Source organism: Adiantum capillus-veneris, chromosome 1 (assembly GCF_014529385.1).
Source record: "Adiantum capillus-veneris isolate H3 chromosome 1, ASM1452938v2, whole genome shotgun sequence".
NCBI classification, from domain to species: domain Eukaryota; kingdom Viridiplantae; phylum Streptophyta; class Polypodiopsida; order Polypodiales; family Pteridaceae; genus Adiantum; species Adiantum capillus-veneris.
This window is the reverse complement of record NC_140931.1, coordinates 6,877,360-6,904,035: the sequence shown is the minus strand read 5'-3', so window position 1 is coordinate 6,904,035 and position 26,676 is coordinate 6,877,360. Positions and strand designations below refer to the sequence as shown.

The 26,676-nt window shown below is 43.7% G+C and overlaps 1 protein-coding gene across 3 annotated transcripts in view; it reads left to right on the top strand.

Moving 5' to 3' along the window:
- LOC147464258 (Mitochondrial inner membrane translocase complex, subunit Tim44-related protein) overlaps positions 1-26,676 on the top strand; it is a 180,253-nt gene that overhangs the window by 145,506 nt on the left and 8,071 nt on the right. Inside the window, exons 6-11 of one of the 3 annotated variants that reach the window (XM_086513787.1) lie at positions 8,537-8,629; positions 9,598-9,666; positions 9,782-9,880; positions 10,104-10,172; positions 10,301-10,357; positions 10,444-10,759. In XM_086513787.1, the coding sequence (XP_086369913.1) occupies positions 8,537-8,629; positions 9,598-9,666; positions 9,782-9,880; positions 10,104-10,172; positions 10,301-10,357; positions 10,444-10,506 (450 nt within the window). In that variant the 3' untranslated portion in view covers positions 10,507-10,759. Of the gene's footprint in view, positions 1-8,536; positions 8,630-9,597; positions 9,667-9,781; positions 9,881-10,103; positions 10,173-10,300; positions 10,358-10,443; positions 10,760-26,676 lie in introns of those variants that run through there. The other 2 variants (XM_086513789.1, XM_086513784.1) reach the window with 2 other exon arrangements.

Genomic DNA, 26,676 nt, shown 5'->3' with positions numbered 1-26,676 from the left:
GATTTTGGTGGCAAAGAAGGGCAAAGGCAAGGAGGTGTCAATCCCCACTCCCACCATCATCAACATGACACTTGAGGAGGAACAACGAAGACGTATGAGGGCTTTGCATGTGAGGGTTATTGGCCTTAACGATCGGGACAAAATTGATGAGGAAGTACAGGAGCTCATGGTACTAATGGGGATGCAAAAAGCGACGCACACAAGAGCATGGAGAGTTGGTAAGAAAAGTGGATGCACGGGGGAAACATCGAGAGGAAGAGCTCTCATATTGCGCTTCCCCTCTATTGAGGAGAAGAACTTTTTGAGAGGGTCAGGCAAAGGTGGCTGCCCCGATGTTGTATAGAGAGATATAGCATATTCCCCCATCTATGTGGAAGTGGTGACTGGTGGTGGAGAGTGCTCATGGAAAAGCGTCCATGCCTCACTAGAGTCCTGACTCATAAACAGCTGATACAGATCATGCTCTAACTGAGATTGGCGAGCCCTCTTCTTTCGTCGCGTCGCACTAGGCTGCGAAAGATAATCCCGTGAGTATCTATGTGTGGTAGTATCCATGAGCACCTTTGTTTGTAATCTGATCCTCGTCTCTCTACACTCCTCATCATACCAACTGTCCTGAGGCATGCTCCCATATTGTCTGTGTGTGGGTTGGCTGTGGGGATATGCCTTTGATGCTGCATCATGGAGCGATCTGTCTTCCTCTTGAAAGTATACCGAGTATGTGTGCAGACCTCTCCCAATGGAGTTGTGCTGAACTGGAACGATAGAGTGAAAGACAAGACAATATGATCGACTTCTATTCAACCGGCCTAGTTCCCTCCATGAAATCTTGAAAGGAAGGACTGAGTCTTGGCAAAGCCATAACATAATCCACCATACTAATGCCATGCCGGTGTGGAAAGCATGTAAAACCACTTGCTGTAGGGAATCTTTGTAGGCCATTCAAAATGGCCAATCCATGTGCAACCCCCATATCAATCAAGTATCTGCCATACTCAGTGTGCTTCTCATCTTGTGACAATGTAGACAACCCCATTTCTGTAATATCAAGCTCCCACATCAACTCCTCTGAGGTATCATAGAATACTGTCTGGTGATGGGCAGTCCTAGCATTGAAATCCCCCAAGATAATAATGTCGCCTTCCCTAGAAGACTCCCATATATCATCATCCAAACTAGAGAAGGGGGACTGTCCTTTGGGTCATGCATATACTAACGTGCTAGGTGGGAAATAGCAAATAGCGATGTAGAGGTATCGCGTGTCTCTGCCTTCAGTCTCACCCACATATACCTAGCATGCTATATTGTATCAGAGGTTATAACTCCTCCCTAAATAAGAATGCCACTCCTCTTGAACCTTGTCCTCTGTGCTCTGATCCCCCTCCAAGGGCCCCCCTTTGCTTTAGTTTGCACAAATGTTGATACAATGGTCCTAAATGTTGAGATGGTGATGGAATCTTGCTGTAGATGCTTGGTCCTGTGAGACTAAGGGCTGAAAGGCAAAAACGCTGGTCGAACTGATGGAATCAGCAAGTGCTAGCGAGGCTATGGGCTGAAATCTGAAAACATTGGGCTTATTTGAGGGCTTAATCTGGAAACGCTGGGAATAGGGCTGAAATCTGCAACTTCTGAAAGTGCTAGGGCTGAAAACTGATGGCGATGCAAATCTGCTACTGTAGACTAAAAATGTTGGTGTGCTGATTATGCTGATGGAAGAACGCCATGGATGTTGATGGTGGTACCGTTAATAAAAAACGCAAGAGCATGGTGCTGCTGGTGGCTGAAATACAGGTATTGGTGTTATTTTGAAAAGTGACCCCTAGGGTGAGTTACATATGGAATTAAAGTTGGGTCGGGCAATGCCACTGAAAATCCGAGGATTTCGAAAAATCACATGTTGATAAATACCTAGGTTGGTACTAATGCATGGGAACACTCGTCAATGCTTATACATAGCAGACACTGGCTATGCTCATGTGCAATCGGATGGTATGCAATTAATCTAAAGTGCGTGGACATGCACGTCCTACGTACAGGCTCACAAGGGTACCGGAACACTGCCTAGGTTGTCTTAAACCGTAGAAATAGGAGTCACATAGGGTTAGATGTGCACGTGGCATCTTAAGTAGAAATATCCCACTCTTGTTTTTGAGGACAAAAAGACTTCTCCAAGGGGGGAGTAATGTGAGGCCAAGGGTTTGGGATGGCCCAGATGGAATAGACATGTGGGCTAGAGTAACAGGGAACGGCCGGAACGGGCTCCTCCCGTTCTCGGAACACGTTCCAGACAGGCATTTTGCCTCGGAACGGGAATGGGAGCGGAACGGTGTTCTGGCTCAGAGTGTAACCTGAAGAGGACCGGAACGCCTGTTTCAAATTTAAAAATCTGACCCCTCTCTCTCTCTCTCTCTCTCTCTCTCTTCCACCACTTGGGCAATAGCCCCCAGCCGGTTACAGTGGTACCAAGCCTAGCTGATTGCTCTTTTGTGTGGCAATCTGATCCAGATTTATGGCCATTTTCAGAGCTATGGAGAACTTCAAGTACACCAATAACCATCAGGAAGAGGAGTATGAAGAAGTTGTACTGTTGTACCCATTTTCAGACATACATGCAGTTCATGTATGACATGTTGACACATTGGCAATGCATGCATGGTAGATGGCCACACAGTGTAACAGGGAACGGCCGGAATGGGCTCCTCTCTACTAACGTATAGGTTAAATCCAACCTAATTTGAGCATATTTTAAGCTTACCGTTCCGGCCCCCGTTCCCGTTCCGCTTTTCCGAGGGTCCCATGTTTCGGAAACGGTCTAGAGGTCCCCGTTCCCATTCCGTGTAACTTTGACGTGGGCTCTCCTTTTATAAATAAGATCATATGATGATGCATTTTATGAACGCAGAGGTCTTTTAGGCCTTTTGTAGACATACATAAGCATTTCATTTCTTTGTGCATGTGTGGGTGCGCTCACGGTGTCAGTGTGCAAACTACAAGGTAAACGAGTGCCTCTATAGCCTTGCACGAGTCACACCGTCGGAAGGAAGAACTATTGCACTGCCGAAACCACCTATGATAAGCACCTGTAAAGCTTTATGAAGAACCCTTCTAGCATGAAGCACACATGGAATTAGGAGAAACCAAGGACATAAAGACGTAGCTCGTCTTGAGTAGATGTCCGTAGAGCATCCATAGGCTAAAAATAGATAAAAGATGAGAGAGATATGGCCACTTGAAGTAGGAGGTGTACTCTCTCTTGCTAAAAAATGAGCTCTCCGGAAAGTTTGCAGGTGTTGTAGCTATAAAATGGGGCCTCTTTTTATCTCTTATTCCCAAAGATTTTCTCTCTTCTCAGCCGACAAGAGTCTCCTTGTAGGCCCCTTTCAATTGGTCCATTTTTGGCCTTTTTTGGGCAGGAAATGAGGTGTTGGTGACTTTTGACCCAAGGGAGGGGGGTGTGGCAAGTGTCTAGGGGTCCAAAAAGGGAGCTAGGCGCCTGGGCAGGCAGTGGGAACACAAAATGGCGCCTCCTTCTCCCCCTAGTGTCCACAAGCCCCCATAGCCAAGCCTTGAGAGAGCTCCTCTCACCTTTGATACACCCCTAATGGGCACCTATTCCCCCTCTTATACCGTTTGCCTTGAGCCCAAGTTTCCCTATGTGGGATTATTTTCTTGCCACATGACACCTTCCTCCCACACTTCTTCAACTCCCTCCTTCCCACCGAAAATTTCGAGCTTGACCCCTTCTCAGGACCAACTTCCTAGGAGCATAGTGCGCTGCTCCGGCCACCAAATTCGACGCCGTAAAGCACGGCTCGGAGCCCATTTCTTCGGCTATCTTTAGATTTAAAATCTTAGCATTTCCAATTTTAGATCGACAAGTTGTCCCAGTTGCCTTTGTCGCATGCATCTGCAACCACCTTCCTCATGGTAGCTCAAAGCTAAAACTCTGTCCAATTGCAAACATTATAAATCCAATAGTCTTTTCTGCCAAGTATCTCCATGCTCTTCATGTCCCAATTAAGTGCAGGAATCTCCACTTTAATCGGCAATAAAGCTTCCTTGCCATAAACCAAGTGGTAAGACGAAAACCCTGTGCTCGTTTTGATAGCAATTCAATAGGCCCATAATGCTCAAGGCAACTCTGAACCCAAAAAGAAGGCAGCAAAAGCAGAAACAACCCCATGGGGTGATAAAATTAGTCTTTTTCTGGCCTTCTGGAGCAAGGATAAGTTGGAAATACCCTGAATAGCCATCGCAAAGACTGTATTTTTCAAAGCCGGCCATTGCATCCAAAAGTTGATCAATGAAAGGTAAGGGATAAGGATATTTCTTGGTCACTGCATTTAATGGCTTATAATCAACACAAACTCTCCAACGCCCATCTTTCTTTGGACTGACCACTATAGGGCTCACCCATTCAGCATTATCAACTGGCACAATGCATCCTGCATCCAAAAGTTTATCTACTTTTCCCTCTAAAGTATTCATTTGCTCCTTACTCATCCTTCTTAATTTTTGTCTTATAGGTTTTGCTCCTTCAACTAGTTCAATCTTCACAGGATCTCCAATAAAACCCCTTATTTGTTGATATGAAGTGATGAAAAGATTTGGAAATCTGTCCAACATTGCTATGCACTCTCTTCTTTCTGTTTGTGTCAAATCAGTACTCAACATATTTTGAATCAACTCCTTCATTGGCAATTCCTGTTTGGGTTGCATTAACTCCTCAAGTTGCTCTAAACAACTCGAAGCATTTATATCCCCTGACACTTGCAATACTTCACCAATCTCTCTCTTCTCCTTGTCCAACAGCAAGAATGACACTTCACTCTCATCACTGGAACAAGAAGCAGTGCTACTCTCCGAATCTTCAAAACTGTCTTCAATGGTAACTTTGGATTCATCATTTTCACTCACAATTTTAGTGTTAAAGGTTGCTTGGTAGTCATATCAAATATCCTCTTTTCCACCCTTCTTGCCATACACACAGATTGTGCCCTTGCCCCAATCTTGCACAACACCAACAGCTCTCAACCAAGGTTGTCCCAAAATGAGAGGAAAAGCTCCCAAGCGAGCTGTCATAACATGAAAGTTTACTATAACCTTCACGTTAAAGACTTCAACTTCCAAATTCTTAAAATCAGTCCCAAACACTTCACTCTGGCATGGTTTGCTAGTCAAATCCTGAACCGAGAGCTTTTGCATGCAATGAGACCCAATCTCTCGACACATGATTGTGTGATCACACAAACTTGAGCACCTCCATCAATGTAGGCCTCTCCCATGCCCACACCTTTGTGCCAAGCGCTCACCATAGGACAAATGTCGGGTCCCACAACCAACACTCTGACTTGTCCATGCTTCGGCTCTTTCTCTGGATTCACTAATGACTTCCACTGCCTCGTAAGTTTGGGCACCATATTCGTCAACTGTCCAAAAGTACAATCTACTTTCCTCCCAATGAGGTCTTCTCTAAACTGTAAGCAGTTTGGCCTTCTCCCAAAGGTTAATCTGCTACTTCAAACCGTCTATAAGGTCTTCTCTTCCTCTTAACTTTCATATCTCCACCCTCTTTCTCTTTCCCTTTCTTCTTACTGGGACTTGGAGCAGCATAGCCTTCCCTCTCTTTTTTGTCTACGGGCATCATATCTGCTTTTTTTTTCAACCCGCACAATACCCACATGACCACCAGAGGTTGAGGCTTGATTTTCATGTTCAACACCTTGATCTCCCCGTATATCCATTGCATAATCACTAGCCCTGTTAGGAATCTGCTGAGGAAGTAGAAACATATTACCTCCCATCCTTGTTGGCTTTGAACAGTAAGTATTGATATGATCAAGTTCACTACAATTATAACAGGTAGGGATGAACCTCCTTTGTGGCTCAAAGACACCTTGTCCACGACCCACATTAGCATTAGGCTGAGCTTCATATGGTTGGGCCATTCCTCTTCCACAACCACGACCACGACCACGACCACAACCACCTCCTAGAACATTCCTCTTCCACGACCACGACCACCTCCTAGAACATTGAGCTGCAATTCATGCATGGTCATCATGTCTTGCATATTTCGTTGTAACTGTTTGATGTTCGCAACCCTTTGAGCAGGTTGGGCTTCAGTCTCTGCTCGAGTTCCCTCATTTTGGTCACCATTACCTTGCACATGGACCGCTTTCCTATACTCATTGATTCTTTGAGCTTTCTATTCTTTCTCCCTGGCGATAGAACTGCTTCCTCAAAAGTAGCAGGTCTTTTCAACTCAATTTTGAACTTCAGACTTTCCTTTAAGTTTGCCACAAAACGGTCCCTTCTCTAACATGGTTGGAGAGATTTCATTTCCTAAAGCTCAGGCCCATTCATCCCATAAACGGGTAAACTGCATGACAAAATCATCCACACTTTGATTAGTTTTCTGAGTGTACCCGCAAATTTCATACCAAACTTCATCAGATACTTCAATGGATCTGTACTGTGCCAAAAAGGCTTGCTCCAAAACCACCCTTGGAGTTTGTGCCTATATAACCTCTTCATAATTTTGTAACCAAACTTTTGCCTCATCCTGTAAATTGTATTGGAGCAACCGCAACAATATAGCTTGATCTAGTATATTTTGCAGTAAGCACTTAACTTCTAATCTCTCAATAAAAGTCTGTGCACTCTCATTAGGCAATCCATGAAACTCTGGAAATTGGTCCGCCATGTTCGATTGCCACAAAAACACTTAAATGTGACGTCGTAAGTTCAAGGGATATCGATGGATCGCTCCGGTACCTAATCCACCTTACACTGGGTAACCCGGTCCCCAGTGCTTGGGTTCACAAAACCTCACGACCCTCCAAAGGCTGTAATCCAATTACATGACCGCCTGAAGTGCTGTCCACAATTTGCACATAGATAGGCGGTTGTCCATAAGGATCCACATCCGCTTTACATTCTCTGCTTACAAAATAAACATATTTCACAAGAATTGGAGCACATGAGCACTTGTCCTCGGGTGGGGGCACCAAAACGATGTTAGTGTACAAACGAGAAGGAAAACGAGTGCTTCTATAGCCTTGCACGAGTCACACCATCGGAAGGAAGAACTATTGCACCGCCGAAACCACCTGTGATAAGCACCTGTAAAGCTTTATGAAGAACCCTTCTAGCATGAAGCACACTTGGAATTAAGAGAAACCAAGGACATAAAGACGTAGCTTGTCTTGAGTTAGATGTCCGTAGAGCATCCATAGGCTAAAAACAGATAAAAGATGAGAGAGATATGGCCACTCAAAGTTGAAGGTGTACTCTCTCTTGCTAAAAAATGAGCTCTTTGGAAAGTTTGCAGGTGCTGTAGCTATAAAATGGGGCCTCTTTTTATCTCTTATCCCCAAAGATTTTCTCTCTCATCTTAGCCGACAAGACTCTCGTTGTAGGCTCCTTTCAATTGGTCCATTTTTGGCCTTTTTTGGGTAGGAAATGAGGTGTCGGTGACTCTTGACCCAAGGGAGGGAGTGGGAACACAAAATGGCGCCTCCTTCTCCCCCAAGTGTCCACGAGCCCCCATAGCCAAGCCTTGAGAGAGCTCTTCTCACCTTTGATACACCACACCCCTGATGGGTACCCATTCCCCCTCTTATACCCTTTGCCTTGAGCCCAAGTTCCCCTATGTGGGATTATTTTCTTGCCACATGGCACCTTCCTCCCACACTTCTTCAACTCCCTCCTTCCCAACGAAAATTTCCAGCTTGACCTCTTCTTAGGACCAACTTCCCGGGAGCATAGTGCACTGCTCCGGCCACCAAATGCAACACCGTAAAGCACGGCTCGGAGCCCATTTCTTCGGCTATCTCCAGAAATTTAAAATCTCAGCATTTCCAATTTTAGATCATCAAGTTGGCCCACTTGCCTTTGTCGCATGCATTTGCAACCACTTTCTAAGTTGAGACCGCCCATTTCGGACGCATATAACTCATGATGTACAAGTCCGATTCACAAGCTATAAAGCACGATTGAAAATGCTTATTTGAAAACCATGTTTTGGGAACTCGAACAACCCAAAACACTGGTACACAAGCCCGACAGAACCAAACCTTTGTACATAAAGTTTACATGGTCACTCCCAAAACTCAAAGCACTATGTACACATATATACATGAGGTTAGTTAGCAAGCTTTTTGGCATGATTTAATGACTTTGTGCTCATCCAAAAAATGCTTGACAACGGGTTCCTTTGCATGCATGCATATTAGTGTGTAGTATGTTTTTTGTGCACTTCTGCATGTGCATGCCCCCCCCCCCCCCAAACACACACACACACACACACACACACACACACACACATTTTTTTCTTCCCGGGAGGCATGCGTAGATTAGCATTGCACCTACGCTTGTTTGTCCACACTCCTACGCTTTTCCCGGAAGGCATGCATAAAATAGCATTGCACCCATGCTTGTTATTTTAGGACTAGACAGAGGGAGTACAACTCAGTTGTGTGTGACATTTTTTTTATAACAAAGGAATATGTCCTTTCTTCTTCTGTGTATGCAGCTTAGATCAGGTTATGCTCTAGCTAAGCTTCGTCAAATGACAGGACAGACGAGAAAAGCATTTGTTGCGGATGTTGAGAGACTTTACACAGAGGTAACTCCTGTAGAGCTGCACTCACATAGGAAGGGTCTGTAGCACATACAAGAAATATTAACATTCATTGTGTTTTCTGCAAAACAAAGAGACTTGTAAATTGAAAACAGAATTCACATTAAGAAAAGTAGAAAAAGAGAAGCTTTTAATCTTGGTTTGGTGAACTTGATCAGTCTGATGTGAGTGTTTTGACGTAGAATAATTTCTGTTGTCTCTATTCTTGTACAAAATATTTTGGACTCAACTTACTGGGTGTGTAAGTGTGAGTCTTGAGTGGTTTGTGACTGAATCGCTGGCTTGTATTCTTCAAGTGTTGATCTACTAGATATGTATTCACACTATTTCCAATGGCATTGCAGTCAGGTCTTGACATCCCGCTGTTTCAAATGGTGGTATTACATGTTCTTTTCAGTTTCTTTTGTCTATCTTAGAAGGCTTGAACAACATTTCATTACTAACTTTGGTGGCATGGCTTGTGTTGTTTACCTGTCCTCCTAAAAGTTAACACATGCAGAAATGACGGACTTAGTTGGGAACATGCACTCTGATGCTTTATCTTTTTATTGACTATAAACTCCAAATGTATTTGGGCTTGCTCAAGGATCAATTTTCCTAACTGTGGAATATTTCCTCCACTACAATCTTCAAGGAGATTTTGAACAATAAAGGCTGATGTGCATGTTACTTCCATTGCTCTAACTGATCTGTATCCATACAAATATCCTTGTGGAATTTTCTGATTGGATTTTCTGACTGAATGAGTTCACTCTGCAGCTTCTACTTGTTTACCACTTACCTTGATCTGTTTTCTGATTTGATTTTTTTGACTGAATAAGTTCACTCTGCAGCTTCTACTTGTTTATCACTCACCTTGATCTGCGTTTGCCAAAAGCTTGCCTCTAGCATTGCTAATTTGCACGAAAATGACACTCTTGACTTCTCTTTTCTGACGCTATGACAGTTGGCAGATAAATACAGCAATTGCAGAAGGAAACCGGAATGCTCTGAAGGAGCTGGTGACAGAGAGTATGCTATCCGTAAGATATATGTACTTTGTGCAGATTTGAAATGCCTATTTTTGTCTTTTAGTAAATGCAACTGGTTTTTGGGTTTTTTGTTGTGAAATCCACGAATGATTTGGTTTTGTTCTAGGTCTTGAAGAATGAGATAAAGAAGAGAGAGGGTATATGGGACAGAGTGGAATGGAGGCTTGGGGGGCCATTAAATATGTCAACGCTTCAAGCTCGAATGGTTTGATCCTTTGTTATATGCCAAAGCCTCTAAACTTATCTCAAGATTGATGCATTTTGACATTTATCATTTTGATCAGAAAATGTGAAACTACAATTAATTTAATTGCTTTCTAAACCATCTCAAAAAACTTCTTTATTGCATTCTGAATGATGCTCTTGCAACTTTACAGAACATTTAATGCAAACATGAATTTGGTTTTTTTTTTTGCTGTTTTTTGCAGGCGGCAATTGATCCAAAGGATCTTGATAAGGCTTTTGTTCAAATTACTGTGAGAATAAAGTCCACCCAGGTTCGCATTCTCTCAAGATTGTCCAATTGTTGTGTTATATTTTGTCATAATGAATGGCAAGTTTTCCAGTAAGTTTTTAGGTGTGATAACACTCATTGTGATTTGATGCTCTGGTTTGGATTGCATAGTATTTTGGAGCTTTTGATCAAGACGGGAAGTTGGTTGCGGGTGATCCATTGAAACAGGTTTTCTTTGAACTGGTTAATACTTGATGGGGTGATTCTAACGTAGCTTGGAAAGCTAATTAGGATAATGCTAAATGAAAATTTAGGTGATGGCTACTATTTTGGTGCTATTTTGTGATCCTAAACAGACACCTCAAGGTGATGAATAGCTGACCAGAGCCAGCAAGAAAGACTGGAATTCACGCTCCACATTGCACCCTGGATGCAGTCACTCGTTCAGAATGTGCATCTTCATATAGAAAGTCTTGTCCCTTATAGGCTTGTAGCCACATTAGCATTCCATCAATTGAATAAGACAATTGAACTGCCTTCTAGTTGAGAAGTATACCATCAATTGTATAAGACTATTGAACCACCTACTATTTCACTAATTAAACAGGATTGCAACCACTTCTGATTTATCATAACTGAAAACTGTTCTCGTCATCAAGCCCTTTTGCCATGTTAATGTCTAGATACATTGATATCCTTTTGCCGGTGAAGTAATTGGCAGAACTTCTCCATGAAGAGAATTACTTCAAACTTCTCCAGAAAGCAAAGGTAAAAGTCTCATGGTGTTTCAATAAAACTAAGAGAGATAAATGACGCAGAGAGACGAGATCTTAGAATCTCTAACTATCAGCATCAATGGTATTCGTGTAGAAAAAGTGCCATTTCTAACTCATGAAGAAAAAGTACACTCTTCCATCAAGAATGCATCTAGATACCAATGAAGACTCAGATAGCTCTGATGAATTAAACCGTCCTCAACAATTAAATTCGAAACAGGTTCTGCCAATTACCCTTAAAGCTCTAAAGAAAGCATGGATCAATCCTATCAATAGAGAGGTTTAGCACTAGATTGATGACTAAACAGAGCTTAAGCCTTTAAACCTTTGCCCAAGCTGCAGATGAATGTGACAGCCAGAATCTAGTTCAAAGACGATAATGTATACAAAGCAAAAGGAAAGGTAAGCAACAAGAAGAAGAGAGGTTCTATACCCAATCAAGAATTCAAAAAGATACAAGCCTGGTCCTCGCCAAAATAAAGAGGCTTCTAGAAGAAGTAGATGACATCAGAAACAGAGTATGTCACAACAAGAAATTCATAAAACCTCAAGAAGATTGAAAGTCGTCTAGAGGAATTCATCTCGTCACAGCCTGCAGAAATTCAGGAAACAATAAATGAAGACACCATCTTTCACCATTAAAAGGAGTCTCCATTTCAATAATCTTGAATGAAGAATTATAGAATTCCTTCAATGCCATATTGGATACAGGAGCGAGCTTGTCAATGCTCAGTGTCCTGAATGTTTTTTTTGGGAAAAGCCAGATGAACCTATTATCATGCAATGTGCTAACAAAACAAATGAACCAATAAAATATCGGTCTAAAATGTGACTACTACTTGGAAAAACCAGAATACTTACTTTCGCCTACCTATGTCCCCAATCAAGCGATGATTTAATCATTGAAAATGATCTAGGTAGATTGCAGCCTATTACATTTGCCTATGATTGTTTCCGACATAGATGGAAGGAAACAAATAGATTTGTCCCTATCTTGCATCAAATTTAGTATACCATTCCTTCACATGAATGGCCAAATTATATGTAAAGGGATTCAACTCAACCAATGTGGCCATCCAAAACGAAGCTACACCCCAAAAGCCAAGTTGATCCAGCTGCCTCAAAGTAGCCCAATCTCCAAAAACAATATCCAAACAGGAAAGAGCAACCTTCGGACGCATAACAATGGTGATCCTACCTTTAGAGGTGGACGACATAGGCGCAAAAAACATATTTGAACATATCAACGGTTCAAACACTGTTTTTGCGGATATCTTAAGTCGTATCATTCCGGCTGTGGGGTCGAGTGTCATCATTGCTTAGCCTAGCAAGAGGAATCTTAAAAGTCACATAATCAGTTATGTCATACGCCACGATTGTGCTAGTGCTATGTGACTAGAAAAAAGAGTGCACGATAAGATTCTCCACCTACTATTATCTTTTGACTTCTCAACCTTGTAAAGATAATAGTAATACCCACTATTCTAAAGTGACACCCACTACCTTGCCTTTGAGGCATTAGCTTGCTCCTCAAGCCACCGTGCCTCGCTATATAAGGGCGGCCACGCCTCATTGTAAATCATCTCATGTTCAAGCTTCCATCTTAGGGGTATCTCAAGTTGAGTATTCCATCTCATGTTAGAGCTCCTATCTCAAGTAAAAGCCTCTATCTCATGTAAAGCCTTGTAGCTCATAGTGAAGCTTCTATCTCAAGCCTCTTGTACACAATTTCATAGCAATCCTATGCAAACTCTTGGATTACATATTCTCCCTTTAGCGACGTAATACATACCTTCCGCTTGCCTAAAGTTGTAGTGTGCATATCTTGGGTGCACACACACACACACACACACACACACACACACACACACACACACACATTCTTTTTGTAATGCCAGATTGAATTACAAATGGGAAATCTCAAAGTGAGAAAGCCCATAGAAAGTATTACAAGGTGTAACTCAGAAACAGTCAAAGTAGAGTTGGTAATGGCTAATAGGGAGCTCATCCAAGTCATAGGCAACTTGAAGAGACTGTCTAAGAGATATCTTTAAGAAAGAAACATATTCCACTTGAATCTGTTGAAACATGAGGGAATTCCGTGCTTTCCACATTGTCCCAGAATCTAACCCAGCGGAAAAAGTATGCATACGGCCGAAGTAAAGACGGAAGCACTCCAAAGATCCAAAAGAATTTACCAAATTGTGATCCAGGGAAACGCGAGGGAAGAGCTGAAGAGATGCTATCCACAAACTGTCGCGTACGAGAACAGGACCACAAAAGATGTGATATAATCTCAATGCTTGCACCACAGCGAACGCATCGCGAAGAGGCCAATCTCCTAGAGCGTAGTAATATGCCAATGGGGAGAACCCCAACAATACATCTCCACATATACAATCGCTCCTTGAGAGGTAGCTTAGCATGCCACACTTTCATAAATTTACTCCGCCACCAAGTAACACTCTTATTCATATTCCATACCTTGTTACAGTGTTCTTGGACCCAGGAGAGGACGACTACAAATGATAGTACACTTTCTTTGTTGATATCGAACCAATCGAAGAACCAACATAGAGCCAATCACAAATTCGATTGTCTTCAACTAGCGGCGGGATGGGAGATACAAAATCGACCAACTCCTTAATAATGTCCCACATGCGTTTGTAGTGTAACCCAAGTCCAAAGGTAAGAGTAGCATGTCTGAACCAGAGCACCCGTCCTTCAGCGTCTATGACGTTTGCTATCCTGTCAATACCTTTGTGGGAGAGAAAGTAGGCCTGTCTAGGAGAGCGTTGAACAAGAGTCTGAGCAAAAACTCTACTCCAATGCAAACTCTCCAGTCGAAGTGAATTTCCACAGACCTCATCTCTACCATTCCACAACAGTTCTGTCGTGACGACCTTCCAATCCGCCACTAGAGTGGAAGCAAAGGGACGTAGTGGAATTGTAGCTTCAATCTTACCAAAAACCAAATCCCAATACGATGGTTGCCAATGGCCGAAGGCTGGCGTAGCAACCGCATGAGAGCACAAAAACGCAAGCATCTACGTCTAATGCTGTTTTTGCTCAACCAACACCAACAACAAAGTAGCCTTCGTTGCCGTGACATGAGAACACAAATGAAGGATATTCAGACCACCACAACGTTTTGGAGTACAGAGCTTATCCATCGCAAGCAATCGCAAGCCTTTTTTGTAAGAGAAAGTGGACCAAAAGTGCTCCAGAATCCGAGACATGAAATCTTGAAGACGATGGGGTGGCCAATCCAACAGTGGTAGGAAAAATTGCATGTATGGCACCAAAATGGATTGCACTATTATGAGTCTTACATGGAGCGGCCAGGTAGACAATTTCCAATAATGCAATGTAGACTTCAGTTTATTCTCAACCCATTGCCACAATTTTGCATCGTTAACCGACCAAGCCAACGGATAACCAAGATGTCTCACAATTTGATCAAGCTTCACTATCTCACCTAGCCATAACAGAGCATGCCAATCCATTTGCTGCAACGCAACAATTTAGATTTTCGGAAATTTACTTGCAGACCTGCAGCCAGCCCATAAATATGCAGTGCTTCCATTATACAACGAACATCCTCAGGATGATTTCCAGGCCAGAACATGGAGTCATCCGCATACGCTTGTGCCACAAAATGATTATGAGCTGGCAGTTGCAGTCCATGTAGCCGACCAGATGCTGTTAAGGAGTCCAGATACAATAGCAAAGGATGTGTAGCAATAGCATACAACATAGCGCTCAAAGGGCATTCTTGCCCGACCAATTGACCAAGATTCCCTAACCGAGTCAGCTCGCCGTTAAGAATTCCGGCAGATTGACAGTTTTCGTAAAGAAAATAGACTACCTGGTGCATCTTGGGCCCAAAGCCCAAAGCCTTCATGATCTGAGCAATGAAGCCCCAGTGAACAGTGTCAAATGCTTTCTCTTTATCAATCTTCATGATAAGCACATCTTGTCGAGTATATTTTGCATACTCAATTCCAATAAAAGCATTGGCAATATTATCCATAATTTGCCTGCGAGGAATAAATTCAAACTGAGCCGGATGTATGCCGGAAAACAAATGGTCAGCAACCCGAGTGGCTATCATTTTCGACAACAATTTGTAAACGACTGGCATAAGCGTTATTGGTCGCCAATGTGAAAAGTATTCACACAATGCTTGCTTAAGCAACAATTTCACGAGTCCTTTACACGATTGCAGCAAAGATTGCGTGGTTCATTGTAAGGTGCAGCGGAATGAATGTTGTATTTTCTCAAGATTAGTGATCTTTATTGCTCAAGGTTCCTTTTAGTTCTTAGGAAAGAGAGAGAGCTTTCCGTCTTATGGAGAGTGCTATGATCACGAACAAAGTGAGTGGATATTGTGCGTGCAAGTGAATGAGACTGAGAGAAGGAGAGAGAAGAGATACGACACCGAGAGGTTGTAAAACCCTCCTCCGAAGGCCCCACTCTCGTCGGCGAGAGTGGTCTACTTTGATTGCACAAAGGTGTACAATGCGTATGCAATGGACTGATGCAATGGGACAGTGCCGATGACGACGACGGCAACTTGACGGCTGAAATCTGAGATCTTCTAATTGCTGAATTTCGGGACTGTTTCAGTGGCTGAAAATGACTGCTTGGGCTGCGTTTTTATGGCTGAAAATGGGGGAACATCTGCAACCAACTTGGGGGGGATCAGCTACTTTGCTAACTGCTGAAAACCTGTGGTTTGAAGCGCTTTAGGGCTGAAAACACAAAACGCTGGCTGAATCTGGCTTTCACCAAAAACGCTAGGCTGATTGTATCTGCAAACACAAAACGCTGATGGATTTGGTGCATGCGAGGCTGATCCAACTCTGCAAAGCAAAAACGCTGGAGTCTGCAAAGTGGGCTGGCGTTTTTGTGAAGAAAATGCTGGCTGAATCTGTAGTGTTTTTGCAAGCAAAAACGCTAGGTCTTGGGCTGATCTGCCGGGGGATTATCGCCAGAAGGGGAAAGCTTCAAGCAATGGCTGATCTGTGAAAACGCCAAGGTAGTGGGAGGTATGGCGATGGTTCTGCTGGGAATCCCCGCGAAGAAGGAGGTCCAAAAACGCTTGGGGGGGGGGGGGGTGGGTACTGCTGAGAAGTTGCCTGTTGAGCGGGAAGCTCCTGCTGCCTCTTCTGCCATTTAGTGCTAACTTGGGTTTGCTTATATAGAAACTTAGCAAAATTGCTCTACCTACTCTTGTTGGAAAGTCACTTAAAAATAATAAGTGAAAATCCCAATAAATAGGAAAATAGGCTAAATGCACTAGAAAATTCCCCTAATTGATGCTAATGGATTCTGATGGGAATTCCGATGATCATGCTGTGTGCAACGGGAGGATATGTATCTATGCTAATTGACTGGGCATGCATGGTCTACGAATAGACTCACAAAAGTACCAGATCACTGCTAATCTAAACTGATCGAACTGACTGAACCCTGCTGTGGTGTAGCTTGTCCACGGACACATAGGGTTGGGATGTGTCACGTGACATCCCCTCCTTTTCAAAGTGAGGTACTGGTACCGAACTGTATGGCGTCGAGGGAGATCGCCAACAGCATCCGGAATCCTGGAAGGGACTCTTAGCCGGCCCACTCGGATGTGTGAGTCATGCGGTACTTGAACTTCATCAAGGTCTGCAACGCTTGCTTCTTTGGGCCGTGCCGAAACCGACACAGTCTTCTGTGGCTCATTCGTTGGTTCAACTTCGTCTAGAGACCTGCTTCTTTCGTCTTCAAGAATCTCCATGGCTGAAAATTCCTGAAACCATCTCCAACACAAAACCATGAACATACCCATTCCATGTAAAGTGAAGGAAAAAAATCTTGTCTTCTCTAAAGACTGTGTATGTAATGTAGATGAACATAGAGACGGAGTGACAACCCATTCATCAAACACATGCAAACAATGCGATCGAATCTTTTCTATTTGATCGAAATCAATCAATTGTGGCAAATCACAATGGAAATGCCCATGCTTGGTGCTCATAGTATCATGTGCTCTTTCGGAAACTGTGTCATGGCAAGGAAGAGACATGGAATGCGACTTCTTGACATACAAACTTTTCAGCTTTTCATGAACAATCCGCATACATTCGTGCTCATCCATGAGAGAAACGTGCTCAACATACAGTATGTCATGCCTAGGAAAAGGGATTACATAACGATGCTGACTAAAATACAGGAAACCTTCACGAATGAAACACTCCAACAATGCGTGCGTATCAATCATGCGAACACATAATACTTACTGTGAGGGTTCCTTGGACCAAGGCTCAAGAGCCAAGATCGCTTCTGCGGGATCTATCGAATCTTCTTGTGGGGGATCTGTGGACCTCGACTCGAAAGCCAAGATCGATTCTTGGTGATTGATCGGATCTACAACGAGGTTAGCTTCGCTAGAGAGAGCATCAACTAACACATCATCCTTGTGAACAATCAAATATTCCTCATGCAATTCATCATGCTCGTGAGAAATCACATCTTTATCATGCAAATCATCATGCTTTTCATTGTCATCCAAATCATTATGCAAATCATTGTCAATCAAATCATCATCATGCTTCACACAATCATGCAAATCCTGTGTATCTTGCTTTGGAGAAGGAGAGATGGAAAGAGTCTCCTTTTCGTGATTCTGTGCAAAGTACGCCTGCACTTGAGAAAAAAGTCGCAACATCTCTTTGTTTTGTCGGTCGCTGTGTTCTTTGAGGGCTTTGTTCTCACGATCAAATTCTGCTCGTCTTTCTTTGGCTTTCAAGCGTGCTTGCTCGCTCTCACGCGCTATGGCTGCCATTCTTTCTTGGTACCGGTGCTCTATGGCTGCCATGTCTTCTTCGTAGGCTTTTCTTTCTGCTTCTCTTTCTTGGTCCAACTCCTCCATAGGAATTAGTGCAATCTTTGTCGTAGATGGGGAAGGGTCAGCAGAAAAACCTCCTGGTGGGGAAAATTCTTCTTCGCCTCTCTCATGCTCATCACCTCCAAGCGAAGTATCCATTTCGCTTCGAGTGATGACCATTCTGAAGTCGTGGGTTCGTGTGGGTTCTTAAGTTCACGAGGAACTTGGTTCTTGAGGGTCTTGGGTTCTGAAGTTCACGAGGAACTTGGGTTCTTGAGGTCCTTGATTCGTGAGAATCTAGGGTTCTTAAGGTTCTTGAGTCTTGAGGGTCTTGGGTTCTTGAGGTTTTCTTTCGCTTCCAAATCGCGTTGAGAAGGATCTTCTCTTCACCCGAGTTCTACTCTTTTCTGCGGGCGCACCCCTTGGCGGCCTTGCGCTCACACCAAGGTTGCTTTTTCCCACCTCACGTTGATTGGCCGGCCGCTAAGTGCACGGTCCGCTCTCAATGAGTGAAAAGAGACACAAGGGGAGGCTGGACAAGTCTTCTTTCTTGGGATTCCTGTCACTCTTCAACAAAACACGATTAGGAATCGACACGCCCAAGCGAACTTGGGTTCGTGCGACCGCAACAAGCAAAAAAAATTCTTGTGGTTCTTCCCTTGAGTTATGCAGAACACTTCCAAAGCTCTGATACCAATGTTAGGTGCAGCGGAATGAATGTTGTATTTTCTTAATATTAGTGATCTTTATTGCTCAAGGTTCTTTTTAGTTCTTAGGGAAAGAGAGAGAGCTTTCCGTCTTATGGAGAGTGCTATGATCACGAACAAAGTGAGTGGATATTGTGCGTGCAAGTGAATGAGACTGAGAGAAGGAGAGAGAAGAGATACGACACCGAGAGGTTGTAAAACCCTCCTCCGAAGGCCCCACTCTCGTCGGCGAGAGTGGTCTACTTTGATTGTACAAAGGTGTACAATGCGTATGCAATGGACTGATGCAATGGGACAGTGCCGATGACGACGACGGCGACTTGACGGGGACTTGACCGCTGAAATCTGAGATCTTCTAATCGCTGAATTTCGGGACTGTTTTGGTGGCTGAAAATGACTGTTTGGGCTGCGTTTTTATGGCTGAAAATGGGGGAACATCTGCAACCAACTTGGGGGGAATCGGCTACTTTGCTAACTGCTGAAAACCTGTGGTTTGAAGCGGTTTAGGGCTGAAAACACAAATCGCTGGCTGAATCTGGCTTTCACCAAAAAGGCTAGGCTGATTGTATCTGCAAACACAAAACGCTGATGGATCTGGTGCATGCGAGGCTGATCCAACTGTGCAAAGCAAAAACGCTGGAGTCTGCAAAGTGGGCTGGCGTTTTTGTGAAGAAAACGCTGGCTGAATCTGGAGTGTTTTTGCAAGCAAAAACGCTAGGTCTTGGGCTGATCTGCCGGGGGATTATCGCCAGAAGGGGAAAGCTTCAAGCAATCTGTGAAAACGCCAAGGTAGTGGGAGGTATGGCGATGGTTCTGCTGGGAATCCCCGCGAAGAAGGAGGTCCAAAAACGCTGGGGGGTTCTGGGGGGGGGGCGGGGGGGGTACTGCTGAGAAGTTGCCTGTTGAGCGGGAAGCTCCTGCTGCCTCTTCTGCCATTTAGTGCTAACTTGGGGTTTGCTTATATAGAAACTTAACAAAATTGCCCTACCTACTTTTGTTGGAAAGTCACTTAAAAATAATAAGTGAAAATCCCAATAAATAGAAAAATAGGCTAAATGCACTGGAAAATTCCCCTAACTGATGCTAATGGATTCTGATGGGAATTCCGATGATCATGCTGTGTGCAACGGGAGGATATGCATCTATGCTAAGTGACTGGGCATGCACGGTCTATGAATAGACTCACAAAAGTGCCAGATCACTGCTAATCTAAATTGATCGGACTGACTGAACCCTGCTGTGGTGTAGCTTGTCCACGGACACATAGGGTTGGGATGTGTCACGTGACATTCATGCATGGTTTATCATGAAAAGGAGAGGGTGCTTAAGGGATTCCCAAAAGCGAAGGAAAAATTCCACCGTAAGCCCGTCCCATCCAAGGGATTTCCAGTGACCAAGATGCAACAAACTGTCGTGCAATTTATCCTCAGTAAAACTCGCCTCAAGGGTATCTACATCATTCATTGTCAAAATAGGATGTACAAACGACAATAGTAACTGTCTAGCTTGCAAAACCTCAGTCAAGGAGGTTTCGGGCTTGGCAAAAACACGTTGAAAATGATCCACCATTGAGTCCGCCAATTGACTTTTCTTGGTCGTCCATTGCCTAGTTTCATCTTTAACCCTTTTGATAGAGGTAGAAGTCCTCGAATGATGCAAATGCTTAAAGAATTGTTTCGATGAACAACCTTTATCCATAAAAGCGTATTGCCTAGGTCTAATTTTCTATTTTTCAAGTTTTCTCTTATCATTATGCATCAACGAGGTTTTAGCTATGCATAATTCCTCTTGTTCTGAGCCAGTAAATTGATCGCCTTATCTTCCTGCACTTTATTTCTCAAGTGGTATATGTACCACTGTAGCGTAGATAGTGTGTCGTGCTCTCTACAGTGGGTGCTCCTGAGTACAATGTGCGTGACAATCTCACTCAAAATAGACTGAAACAAGAAACAACAGACAACAACTGAGCTCACAGCGACACAACAGCAGCAGACCACAACAAATGACTCGACTATCTCAAAGAACTGATACAGACATTGGCGTGGCAGCACACTTAGCTCCAGCCCAGGACTCTCAGGTACAATGGGGTGTCGAGGCTCAGATGTGCAGGGATGGTGAAGACGTGTTGTGTGTATAGACTCTCTGCTCTAGCCCACCACGCTGGACTAGGTGTGAAGAAGATGATACAGATGACCCAACAACTACTACTGATATGTACAACCATAAAGAGCCACCAACGGCTCATAAATGTCAGCCATCTAAGTCTATCCAGAAACTGAGTGGTGGTGACCTGGCCACGATGTCCACTAGACCACCGTCCGTATCCCTGCCACGTGTCACTGTCCAGCCAGAGAGTCCGTCCAGTGTGAACCAGACCAGACTAACTGTACTAACTGTGTGTTCTGTGAAAGTGACTATAGCCCCGCTACAACCACGAACCATAATCCTTTATGACTTTCTGGATACGCATGACAAAGCGATACTAGGCCACATCCACATCAATAAACATCTGAGAGACAAGTGGAGGAATCGTTGCTTCAATCAAAGTTCGAAATGTTGAATGTGAAAGTATAACCCCGCTCTGAAGAGTGCGTGTTGGCCCATAGATCAAGCACACCAGTATTACTGACCATGGCATCCCAAGAAGAGCATTCACTCAGAGCTCAACATATGCGAATGACCCGTTGTGTTGTCCGTGTTTGTGGGTGCATTATTAAAATCCCCTCCCCAAAAAGCATGCAAACGCCAGGGGTATTTGACCGACTCTTGCCAAAGACGACTTCGTTGTGTTGAGGCAGTATAAGCATAAACACCAGCAAATTCCAGAATGTTTCCTTGGACAAGACATTGAACTACCATCCAACGCCCTGCCGGATCATTATGGGCTAAAACCGGTTTCAGTTCATGACGCACCATCATCAAAACACCCGAGAAAGAACCAGTACCAACATAAGCAATCCAAAATCCTGCATAATATGAAGATTGACCTACAAAATCATGCTGATTATTCTCCTCTAACACCACTATATGTGCTTTCTTTGTATGTACATAATGCCAAATTAACTTCCACTTGTCGTGGTTGCACAAACCACGCACATTATACGTAAAACATCTAAGAGGGGAATGCATCTGTACAGTATTTGTAACAGACTTGGATACTCCAAGTCAAGAATCTACCACAATACCACAAGAATTCACTTCAAAACAGTTCACAGTTCACAATTGATTCAACACTGGCCCGCCGACGGAGTTCCGTGCCTAGAGATGTTGGCCCCATAGACTGGCGCCCCTTTCGGTATTTCTTTTTGTATTAATCTGCAACTCAAAGTAAAAGGGAGTGGGAGGCTCTCACTCTCAGACTCTGCGTCCAGATGCTTTGAGAAGTGGGAAGCCTACCCACTTATTTATTCATTACAAGGGATGCCAAAAGCAGAGCCCCCTAAAAGTTGAAAACTCAAAAGCTTTCAAAAATAAAGCAATCTCCTCTCTCAAGCCCTCTTTGGAAATTAAAGCAACTCTCAAAAAGCCCAGTGTGCGTAGAACTAAAGCAAGAACTTTCGTACGCTGCTGCCACGCCATCGTCCCTACAGGCTACGCGTTTTGCGCCCCAATATCCGGAAATGTCCATAAACTGCCTGCCACGTCAGCATTCTAGCGGGAGTTTGTACATTGCAATTCAGTGGACTGTTTTCAACAGTAGGACGTCTGTGTGTGTGTCTGTGTGTGTGTGTACTAGATAGCCACGTCACCAATTTGTGACATACCCCCCTCTTGAAAGCATTGTAATTGCCCTCGATTACGCCTGCAAAACAGACAGAAGCCATAAACTGTCTTAACAGACACTGATGGTTAGTACTGACGCATTAGGAACACACATCTAGCACATGTACCAATCGACAGTCACATCACAGGACATCACAAGACATCACATGACAGATCACATTCAACATTCATTTGGATCTCAGACCATCATATATAGGCAACGTAATTAGCAATCGCATCTAGATATACTCAGGACCTCATAGATGCTCGATTGTATAATCCCTATTGCAACCATGTCTATTGAGATTATTCAGACCAAAATGCTGCAATCATTTCGTCTATTAGTTCCTGCACTTAAAAAAGTCAAGAACAAGTCAGTATCATGTTCGGGAATTGGAGTTCATAAAGTCATTACAACAAAATACTGTCAGCTCACAGTATCCGTGAAACTCAAAGAGATATCAGTGACTTTAGAATCAAAAATCGAGGCAATCTGTTGACAAAGGAGTGGAGCGACTCCCCTCTTGTGCATACCTGCTGCACCAGTTTCTGCCCAAGCTGAGTTCGGGGTTCCATTTAGAATAGACTATGCTAAAGGAAATGCTTCAGGGTAAATATTCACAATCCGAGGAGTATCTGCTAGGTCTCCTCCTCCATTCACTTCGCATCCAATGCGGAGTAGATCTGGAATTGAACCAAGAACCGTCTTATCGCTTTACCTTTTATCTTTCTATCTTTTTGTGCCAATCTTTGTTCTGGAACGAGTATCTGCTCGTTTTCTTCCAATTCGGGTTGCTCATCTGGCTCCCCATCCTCGGGCACATCGCCTTCAAAAGGCTTCAAGAGACTCACATGAAAAACATTGTGAATTCTCCAAGTATCGGGCAACTTCAGTTCAAAGGAGACATCATTTATCTTTTCGGAAAATCTAGAAAGGTCCATAGTATCTCATACTAAGCTTTCGAGAAAGGCGCTGCTTTCGCTTTTTCTTTCTCAGGCGTGCCTTCCCAAAATGTAAGAACACCCAATCGTTCTCCTTCAATTTCAAATCGCGACGATGTTGATCTGTTGCCTTTTTCTGAGATTCCTCCAAAGTCTTCCGGACCAAGTCCAAGTCCTTCGTGAACTGGTCGGCTTTAAAGAAAAATCGTATCTTTCGTGCCAAGGAAGAGTGGAACCTTCGTAGCAAATTCAATAATCTCAAATGGCCCCTTCCCCCGAGATGTAAGACTTCAATAAATCCAGTACCATTGAATTAGCAATCTCTGATTGCCCGTCAGTCTGCGGGTGGAATGATGACGAGAACTGCAACCGCGTGCCAATGTTCTCCCAAATAACCGTCCAAAACAAACTCGTGAACCTGGGGTCCCTGTCGGAGACAATTGTCTTAGGCATGCCATGTAATCTGAAGATCTAGGCAATAAACAATCGTGCCCACACTGTGTTTTCGGGAGATAAAAATGAAATCCATTGCAATACTTTTCCAAGGGCGGGTGGGTATGGGTAAAGGCTATAACAATCCTTGTGCTTTATGCCTGTCAGAACTTGACCTTCTTGCATACCAAGCAACTGTGTATAAAATCGTCCACGTCCTTCGTGAGTCTCGGCCAAACAAAAGTATCTCTCCACCCCTTTCAAGGTGGTAACAATGCCGCGGTGACCTGTAAAAGGTGGACAGTCGCAGTTGTGTAACGCACAACATCGTTTTCTTCATCAAGTAGCCATCCCAAAAGGAATATTGCAACTACCTCCCCATTCTGTATTCAACCAAATACGTCTGCAAAATCTGTATATGTGGCATACTGATCGACCATATCCTCCAAGCCTCTATGATGTATCGCGGAAATAGCCAGAACCAACGGCTTCCAGGACAAAGTATCTACCACCAATTTCTTTTGTCCTTGCACATGGACAATCTGGAAGTAAAATTGTGACAAGATGTTTGCCCACTGCATCAGCTTTTCCGATAGCTGTTTCTGTGACAAGAAGTAGCGTAACTCCATCCATCTGTGAAAACCATAAAATCGGCCTCGAGGCGCCACCGAGTAAGAGCATGGATAACCGCGACAAGCTCTCTCTCACATATCTATTTTGTCATAGGCAATGACATGGCCTTCATGCATTAAGACCGCATCCAGACTACGACCACAAGTATCACACTATACTTCAAACGACTTCTGCAAATCAGGCAAAGTCAAAACTGGTCCTGTAGTCAAATTCCGTTTCAATCTCTGAAAGGCAGTCACCTCTGTGGGTCCCCACGAGAAAAGAACTCCTTTCTATGCCAACAAATGCAAAGGGGTAAGCAACCTCTGCAAACTTTCTAATGAACTGCCAGTAGTAAGAACATAAGTCCAATAAGCTTCCAACTTCATGGACATTCTTCAAATCGGGCCAATCACGGATAGTCTCTATCTTGGCTGGGTCCATTTGCACTCCTGCGCTGCGGAGACAATGTGTCCCAAAAAGTGTATCTCTGGGCTCGGCTCACGGTAAGGTGGCCGATTCGCGGTGTGGTTCCAGGTACCAAATCAATGGTATGATCCTCAGGACGAGCTGGTGGCAACTCGCTTGGCAGGCCCTCTGAAAAGCAATCGGCATGAGTGTGGAGAAAATCTTGGCGTTCTTTTTCGAGGTCAAAACATATTCAACCTTCAATCATGATTCAATCCTTTCTATAAAGTAAAGAAACTGAATTTCATGACGTAAAATGTCCGTGCCCTTCATTTGTCAAAGTCGCTTTCTTGGCCCGGTAGTCAACCACGACGTTGTTCTTGTAGTACCAAGGGATTTCGAGTTGGACGTCACAACCTCCCAAGGGAATTACGTAGAAATCCTCATGCCCTGAACACCCCTGACATTGCAAAGGAAGTTTGCCAATGATCGGCGTAAAACTACCTCTGCTTGTGGCGTCATCTTTGGGACACGAAGAAGCCATCAAAAAAGCAATTGAAAAAGCGTAAGCAGGGGACTAACTACCCCGGTTACTTGGGCCGTCAATCCTCTTTTGCATCTGCAAGAAAGCAGAAGAAGCGTGTGCTTTTTGAAGGTCTACCCAGTTTTTCCTCTTCTTCTTCCGATAGTTCTTCAAGCTCTTCCTCTTTTGACTCGAGTGAGGAGTACAAAAAGGGCAAGAAGCGAAGCAAAAAGCAAAGCTTTGGCAAGAACAAGAAAAAGGCAAAGAAGATCAGATTCCGACCAGTTTCTGATAGTTCCACGGAGGAGCCATCCTCTGACAATTTGGACTCCGACGATCACATGTTTTATGTGAAGAAGAAGCACTTTTATAGAGCCAACCAGTACGATTTCCTCGAGGATAAGCAAGAAGACGAAGGAATTTAAAGAGGGTGGACAGTCAATAAAATTTGAATCCCTTTCTGGATTCCGAGATGCTCCGAGGGCTTTGGCTTTCATTCAGCAGTTTTACATAGCCTTCTCTGGAGGGCATTACTCGGAGCACTCCAAGATCAGGAGGGGCGTAATGTTTTTAAAGGGAAATGCTCGAACATGGTGGTCCACTCTTCTTCCGAGGAAAGAAGCCTCGGTTAAGGTTGGAACAACTCTTTATTTCTTCTTGCTTGACTCAGGAGCAATAACAAGATGTGAGAACTGCTTGGAACCGTCTTCGGATGACCAAGGGCGATAGTTTGGATGCATATTATGAGAGGTTCTGGGATTCTTTTCTACCGACCTCTTCGTTTAAGGTCACTTTCAAAGAACAGATTGAGCAGCTTTGCTGCGAACTCCCTACACAGATCCGAGATTACAACCTTGAACAAAAGTCTGAGTCTATACAGCAATTAATGGGACATGCGAAACGGGGATTCTCGATACATTCGGGGAATTTGACCTACCCCACTGATGAAATTTTGACTCAGAGGACCAGACAGACCTCGACCAATGAAAATAGAAAGAAAAAGAATCCCCATGGAAAGAAAAATGCACAACACCGATTGACTATTAGAGAGAGAGATAACTATCTCAAAGAGGGAAAGTGTCTTGGTTGCGGGGAGCAAGGGCACATCTTCGCAAAGTGCCCAAAAAGACACGGCTTCAGCCATTTCAAAATTAATGAAATCCAGTCTCTTTGTTTACTCGATCTATTTGAAAGAATTAAATGATGAACAACAAATGAACGTGTAAAGAACGACAAGAATTATGCACACATATGCTGATTGTTTCTCAGAAGGCCTGCCAAGCGAGTTACCTCCATCTGGTCTTGAGGACCTTACTATTGATCTGATTTTTGGAACCACACCACCAAACCGGCCACCTTACCGTGTTAGCCGAGCCCAGAATGAAGAAATCATGAACCAAGTGAAAGACCTTAAAAAGGGTCTCATCCAGCATAGTACTTCACCCTACTATTCTCCGGTTTTATTGGTACTAAAGAAAGACGGATCTTGGAGGATGTGCATTGATTATAGG